This window comes from Quercus suber, unplaced genomic scaffold (assembly GCF_002906115.3).
Source record: "Quercus suber isolate HL8 unplaced genomic scaffold, Cork oak 2.0 scaffold_372, whole genome shotgun sequence".
NCBI lineage: Eukaryota > Viridiplantae > Streptophyta > Magnoliopsida > Fagales > Fagaceae > Quercus > Quercus suber.
Genome location: NW_027069824.1, coordinates 491,499 through 499,640, shown reverse-complemented (window position 1 = coordinate 499,640; position 8,142 = coordinate 491,499). Strand labels below are relative to the sequence as shown.

At 32.5% G+C, this 8,142-nt stretch overlaps 1 protein-coding gene across 2 annotated transcripts; it reads left to right on the top strand.

The window, feature by feature from the left end:
• The first annotated feature begins 3,970 nt into the window (after positions 1–3,970).
• Positions 3,971–7,003, top strand: LOC112003489 (uncharacterized). 2 transcript variants are annotated; one of them, XM_065760554.1, is made up of 4 exons: positions 3,971–4,380; positions 5,085–5,333; positions 6,144–6,245; positions 6,938–7,003. In XM_065760554.1, exons 1-4 carry the CDS (start codon positions 4,090–4,092, stop codon positions 6,986–6,988), a joined length of 693 nt encoding a protein of 230 aa, XP_065616626.1. In that variant the 5' UTR covers positions 3,971–4,089; the 3' UTR covers positions 6,989–7,003. The 2 variants fall into 2 exon arrangements, 1 of the variants encoding a protein (XP_065616626.1); XR_010623852.1 differs by lacking the exons at positions 6,144–6,245; positions 6,938–7,003 and adding an exon at positions 4,768–4,824 and having other exon boundaries at positions 4,289–4,380; positions 5,085–5,170.
• Positions 7,004–8,142: the final 1,139 nt, after the last annotated feature.

The following is an 8,142-nucleotide window of genomic DNA, read 5'->3' as shown; positions in this document are numbered from 1 at the left end:
TAATTAAATGGTTATTCAAACTATTCAGTTATTTGATTACATCTTTATTATAGAGAATAATTATTTCTTAGTAATAGTTATTTTTTAAATTGAGGAATATGTATTCCTTAATACATGGAACAACTATTAAAACTGATACATTTTCAAAAAAAAAATACAAAATTTTCATATGCATTATTTTTTACAAACTTTTTATACATAAGAATCAAACTTATGAATAGGAACAATTATTGCATTACAACATTTTTATTCCTAACAATAAAAATTAATGTAATCTTCATTTATTGTACCAAACAAAGTTCTCTTTATAAATGACAAGTCATTGTGTGATTTCTTCACAAAATGGCTTGTCATAGATTGTGTCATGTTGATTGCTTGAAGTGGATTGTCAAATTACTTGAGCTCCAAGCTGTCTAACTTCCCCCTCAAACGAATTAGGGAGAGAGATGCCATGAACTTTGGCCCATGTTTCTTGAATGAAAGGTGACATTTATGTGGGAACTACAAAAGTTGCCTTGAACTCATGAAGTATGCACAAAAGTACCTCATACAAATAATTGTGGAAAGAGAAATGTCTAATGAAAACACACTATACACTTAGAAGTCACGATTTTTGTGCAAAAGTGGTGAGTATGTGTAATATTGCCTGCTCACTCCCAAGTGCAAGAGATTATAGTAATATAATTTCCGAAGTACTGAGGTTGAACCACAAGGAGCAGAGTAAATTCAAAAACAATGTAATTAAACATCACTTTTGATGAAAAAAAAAAAATTCTTGGTGATTGTTAGCAATTAAATAACGATTGGTTTAGATCCATATTATAAATACTAAGGCATCAGGGTGTTTCTCTATATCGATATAAAATTCTTTGTGATCTAAGAAAATATATATTTCATAACTGATTTTTCTTAGACAATGAAAAACCTATGATTCAGATGAACTAAGACAATCCAAGAATGCATGATAACCTAGATTAACAATGGGATTAAAATAGTTTTTAGAAAAACCCATTAATTTTAAAACCTAATTTCTAATTGAAACTATGAGAAATCATCTAAACAATAAGAAAAATATGATTGAATTTATTGAAAGCTTGGAAGAACTCATACATAAAAAAGAAATCTCATTGAACAATCAAATATATTGTCATCTGTTTCTCAAAAAAAAAAATATATATATTGTCATCTCAAAGCTTAGGAAGAATCACAATGAACTATCATATCATATAAAAGAAACATAACCCATAGCCCTAGCTGAGAACTTAGGCTACCATGAGACAATAAGAAAAAACAAGTTTTGCGTCAAAATCTGTTTCCCATAACCCACATTCAAAACCCTAACATAAAAGAGAGCAACAAAAAACAAAAACTCTTTGACTATTTAAATTTCGTTGACCAGATTTTCATCGGCCACTTATGGGTTAATTTAGTCCTTCAAAAAGTGTAAATTTTGAAAAACTCAAAACTAGAAAGTTGTAGAGATTTAAGTCACAGTTCCAGCCCATCTAACCTTGAGTCCATTGGATTTTTTAAAAGAGAGATAGGCCCAAAATACTAATGAGTGCTCAAATCTGATTTTTCCTTTGTTGATTAAGTCTTTTCGATTTCTTTCCTTAGTTTAAGCCTTCCAAACATGGTAAACAACCCAAGCACTCCAGTTGCACCTCCTTAGACATTTAATCATGATATTAATGGTCCTTTAGCTCCTTTTTAGTTTTAGTTCAATCTCTATTCTCCCACAAAATCTTATAAGCTCATATTTCACATGATTTTCTGATCTTCTTTTTTTTTTTTTATTATATATATATATATATATATATAATTACATGCAATGAATAACATTTTATTCAAGAAATTATGTAAAAATAAATAATATGAATTAATGCAAATCATAGCATAATTATACAAAACATAGTAATAAGGAGATAATGCACAAATAGATATATAATGAATATACATTTTAAGGCATTATCAACTATGTGTGTAAGTGAGTATATGAAATAGACATTGCTCTTATGGAAATACATGTTATTGTGCTTTGCTTGTTAAAAGTATTATATTTAGTCATTCATGGATTTATTTATCAAGTTTTTGGGGCATTCCATCTTGTTTTGTAATGATCATTTGTTTGGTTTCTTATTATAAAAATAATGGCAAAACATAGGTACAGTACCTTAGGTGCAGTACTTTAGGTTCCCTACTTAAATTTCAGCCACGTGTATTTTCTTAAACATTGAACAAATGGCGTTAACTTAAAAAACTTTCATCCATCTTTATTTCCCCTACACTCACGTTTCAAAGCACTTTTCAAAGTCAAACCACTCTCTCACACTCTTTCTTATAATCAAGCTAATCCACCATCCCACCACCCAATACATCCACCAAAACCTCGTTAACATTATCATCATCACCACTCAAATCAACAATGCTAAAGATCATATGGACCATAATTGATTTCACAAAACTGAAGTGAGTTGGATCTAATTTGTGACAAAAGGGAGTCAATTTCACAAAAGGGTCATGGAGGCCGATAGGTTTCAACTTAGTTCCAGAAGAAAGGGAAGGTGTAGATGAAGAAGATGAGGATATAGATTCCGACTCATGAAGAAGATGAGGATGAAGAAGTAAGGAGCTTGACTCTCATCTCCGACCGCCAGTCTGACTCATGTTTTGCATCACAACCTGCGATCTAAGCAAAGGCACCAAGTCCATGGCCATGGCCATGCCCATCACTTCCGCTGTCAAGATGATCCACATCAAGTCTCTCATCACAACAATCTCACTTGCATGGAAAATTACAATCTCCGCCGGTGAAGGAGTAAGGGGAGGAGGAGAAGGGGTGTAGGTTGTGATGGTGGTGGAGGAGGTGCATGGAATTGCCTCTTGAACTTGCCCATCGCCATTGTTGCATTTTTCTTTCTCTCTCTTATTTTCACAGAAAGGGATATGGGATTGTGAAGTTTGTGAAAGATTGATTTTTTTTTTGTTTCTTTTGGGAGATTAGGATTGTTGAAGGGTTGTGAATTTTACAAAAAGTCAATTTCTTCTTGTAAGTTGTGAGATCAAAGATTTCTCAGATTGAGGTGATGGGATTTTCTTACTTCTAAATAGGTTTTTGATTCTTTTGATACAAGGGAAAAAAACGGAAAGAGCTATAAGTTGTAACACCGTTTGTTCAGTGTTTAAATAAATAAACGTGGCTAAAATTTAAGTGGGAAACTTAAGATACTGCACCTAAGGAACTGTACCTAAATTTTGCCCTAAAAACAAATAAATAAATAAATAAAGTTCATTTGCATTGTTTTGTTTATTTAACAGAGTACAAGGTGCAAATCATAACTTAATTATACAAAAACATAATAATGAGATAATACCCAAATAGATATATAATAAATATACATTTTAAGACATTATCAACTGTGTAAGTGAATATATGAAAATAAACACTGCTCTTATGGAAATACATGTCATTGTGCTTTGCTTGTTAAAAGTGTTATATTTAGTCATTAATTGATTCATTTATCAAGTTTTTGGGGCATTCCATCTTGTTTTGTAATGATCATTTGCTTTGTTTCTTATTATAAAAAGAAATAAATTAATAAATAAAGTTCATTTGCATTGTTTTGTTTATTTAACAGAGTACAAGGTCCATTCTTATAACAGAAATGTTGTTTATTCTCAACCTTTTTTGGAACATACTGTGAGCTAGTTTTTTTGCCTCTCGTTTTTGTTTGTTTCTCTTGTTAAAGTAAATTTTTGAGTCTTTAGCCAGTCCAGCGAAGACTGAGGACAAAAATAACTTGCTATTTGTTGGGCTTGGACCCGTAGAATAGAAACTTAACCAATCAAATCCTCGCATAAATTTTACCCACACGACACCTACGACCAAGGAGGCCCTCTCATTCCCGTTTACCTTCTTAGCACCTCTTTTTTTTTTCTTTTTTCTTCTTTTTTTACTTTTTCCCTAAAAACAAAGACGTTTAAGCCTCTCTCTCTCTCTCTCTCTCTCTCTCTCTCCTTCTTGCCTCTCCAACCTAACCATCTTCTTTCCAGTTTCCACATCTCTTTCTCTCTGTGGGACTAAATTACATGAGGAGACTTTGTCCGAATATTGATAGAGAAGATGGCCTTGAGACAGTTCTTGAGGTCCCTATACCAGAAGAAATGTTCACAAGCATGGGGAGTAATGTAACAATACGATGGGAAAACATGCAAACATGGATGAAAGCTCAAACAAACAACAAATGGTCATCATCTCCAATCATTGCTGGTCGCTTTAACGAGCTACGTTTCCTGCTTTACCTGGTTGGATCCCCACTTATTCCCCTTCAGGTCCAATTGGGTCACTCTATCCACCGTCCTGTCAAAGATTGTTCAATTGTACGTACCACATTTTCATTATATACATCACAACCCCATATTATATATATATGCTATCACTTTGTCCTGTTCTTTGCCTAAAGAAAAGAATCGATCATATATAATCTTCCAAAAGCATTTTAGAGTGGTCTTCTCTTCAAATGCATCGACTTTTCTTTTCTTTGGGCTGATCAGGATACAAGGGAAAATTTGCTGCACTATTTTTTTTTTTTTTCTTGGCATGGGATGCTTGTACAAGGACAAAACTTAATAAAGGTTTTTTTTATGCATTGTAATTTAGGTTCTCTAATTTAATTTAATTTATTTCATTGTGTTAAGTATTTGTATTAATCAATGGAATACATAGTTGAATTTAACAACTTTTTTTTTTTTTTGAAAATTCAATAGTTACAACGGAGGATGGGGAATTTGAACTCTAGACGTCTCAGTTGGAAACACCAACAGGTGACAATTGAGCTATAATGCTCTAAAATGATAGCAAAGAAATTCATCAATCTAGTTTTTTAATTGGTAAACTTTAGGATTCACAATGAGTATAGGACTAAATGTGCCACATATATAAAAGATTAAATGCCACCATCTTTATTTTAAATGCTTCAAATTAATTTGAGATATATATCTAATGTTATTATTCTTTGTTGCCGGTAATCGATCGTGAAAACTGATAAGTAATGGTTACTTGAATTTCATGTCATTTGTTACAGGAAGCTTCAACAGCGAAATATATAGTGCAACAGTACACAGCAGCAACGGGAGGGCAACCGGCATTAAATTCAGTGCAAAGCATGTGTGTGACCGGGCATGTGAGGATTAGAGCCTCGGATTTTCAACAAGGAGGAGGGGAGGACGAGTGTGTAGAGTTGAAAACGAGTAGAGAAGAGATTGGTGGATTTGTGCTTTGGCAAAAGAATCCTGACTTGTGGTGCTTAGAGCTTCTTGTACCTGGGTGCAAGGTCATCTGTGGATGTTAGTGAGTCCACTGCCCACGCTCAATTAATGGAGCGTGCTTGTTCTCGAACTCTCAACCTTGGACTCGTTGGATAATGCATACTATAAATGATTAGTATTAAGTTAAAAAAACAAAATTTAGATACTAGCAAAAGCATGCTAGTGCTCGAACTTTCAATCTTGGACCCGTTAGATAATTTATACTGTAATTAATGAGTATTAAGTTTTTTTTTTTTTTTTTTAAGTGTAGATACTAGCAAATCGGAAAGCAACGCTTTGATAGTTGATAAAACCACCCAAAAAAACAAACAATCAAAGAAACAAAGAACATTTCTTATTTAGCTGCTTAAGAGTTTTGTTTAATGTTGCATTGCTTTTTGACGTACATGTATGATACTGTGAGGCTTTTCCGTAACATATCTTAAGATGAGTGTTAATTTTTTAAATCTCTTGTCCTTGTCCGTGTGGTGTTACGGGTTACAACTTATATTTTAAACATTTATTTGACATAAAACAAAAGGTACATTTTATTGGTGTCCTGTAATTGATTAAGGTTTAATGATGCTTTTAAAGTTATACAGAGAGGAGTATGGTGTTCAGAATCGTGAAGCGTTGTTTTCAAGCACCAGACNAATTCAGTGCAAAGCATGTGTGTGACCGGGCATGTGAGGATTAGAGCCTCGGATTTTCAACAAGGAGGAGGGGAGGACGAGTGTGTAGAGTTGAAAACGAGTAGAGAAGAGATTGGTGGATTTGTGCTTTGGCAAAAGAATCCTGACTTGTGGTGCTTAGAGCTTCTTGTACCTGGGTGCAAGGTCATCTGTGGCAGCAATGGTAAGGTTTCATGGCGGCATTCCTCTAATCAACAGACACCCATTTCAAATGGTCCTCCCAGACCCTTGCGCCGTTTCCTACAGGTCTCTCTCTCTCTCTCTCTCTCAAAACTTATGTACATGTTTCAATTTGAAACCTTTCTTGACCTCCATTATTATTCTAAGAGGTAGAAAACATAGAAAAAAAGAAGAAGAGGGGAAGGTGTTGATAAAACTTTGTGTCTCATGTAGGTAATTAGTTTCAATTTTTTTGGGAATCACCTTCTTCTTCTAAATAAAACTCTCTTTATAAATAGAGCTTTCTCTATGTACCATGCATCTTAATTTGCTCATTGTTGTCAAATCAAATTATGAATAATTCCTAGGTGAAACAAAGACTTTTATCCATAGTTTCTCATTTTAATTTTCTACTTTATTACTTCCCAGAATCACAGAAATGAAGTAACGAAGATGGAAAGAGGCTTTAAATTGAAACGTTTTTATAAATTTGAAACTGTACTAGATAAAATTAAAAATGTAGGACTAATCTGAAACATTGGGTAAACTCTACTCTAGGCCTTCTTATTATAATTTTCCCTTACCTTTTAACACACACATATTCCCTGTAATAATATTGTGACAAAAATTTGGGACAATTATCATAAATCAGCTCTCTTTCTGTTGTTGAGATCCCCTCTTCTTCATTTTTTGATAAACTGTTGAGTTCTCCTCTTAGTTAAGAAATTCGCACCCTTTTTCGGCTTTCAGTATATGTACTTAATTGTGACTTGCAATAGGTTTTCCAGCATTTTTCTACAATCATACGCAAGATTCAAAATCAGAGGTGATGGATTGTTATTATTAGTTAGCCACATTATCAGTAAAGATTCAGTTTCTTCTACTAACACTTTCTTAAATTCCCTATTTAAGGAGTACTAAACCGAATTTAATAGTACTTCAAGCTATACTTCTATTGGTCTACTAACAATTTGATTTTTCTCACCCGTTTTGGCTGTAATCAAAGCTTTCATATCTTTCTCGTCAAGCTGTTTCTCAACACACACAAAAAAACATCTTTCTCGTCAAGCTGCAAAATAATCTTATAATAGAAATGTTTTCATATTAAAAAAAAATGTTTGTATTAAAATTTACATTAAGTGCCATTCATGCCCATAATTAAAATTTTAAAACTCAATTAACTTGTTTTTCTAATTATCGGATGAAATTGTAAAGCTTTTGCTACTAAGTACTAACAAGTGTATATATTCTTGTCACATGATTAAATTGAAGAAAGCTAGCTTGTCGATCTCGATGAATCACATAAAGTCTTGTACCCTTTACTAAATCCAGTTGCTCTAGTTACTCAACTTTGGGAGACTCGGTTTTTCCCTCAAAAAACTAAAGAATTTCGCTATTAATATTAAGTAATGATAGAGATTTTTTCTTCAATAAATCTATTTAGTTTTCTATCAAAAAAGAAGAAGAAGAAGTAATGATATAGATAATAAAAATTCTACTACATCACAAACCTTTTTTTTTTTTGAGGAAATACTACATCACAAACTTAATGAGAAATTTTACTACATCACAAACTTATTAGTTCCTCAACATTATGGCACCAATCACATTTATTTGTCACATTAGTTTATAAACATTTTAATTGTAGTAAAATAAATAGCATTTTTTTTTTTTTTTTGAGCATTCTCATCAAGGGTTGTATAAATGCTAAAATGCAAATTTTAGCATTTGAAACCATAAAAACCCACTCCATCAAAGATGTCATATGCTAAAAAATTTGACATCTTACTACAATGCGCTCTCATTTTTTAGAGCACACTGTAGCAAGATGTTATAATTTTTTAATGTTTTCATTTCTATTGTAGGAGAGAGAGAGAGAGAGAAAGAGAGAAAGAGAGAGAATAAAAAATAATAAAGAAATTATATTTAAATGAAATGGTAAAAAAATAAAAATTTTGATGATAGGAATATTGTAAAGTGATGT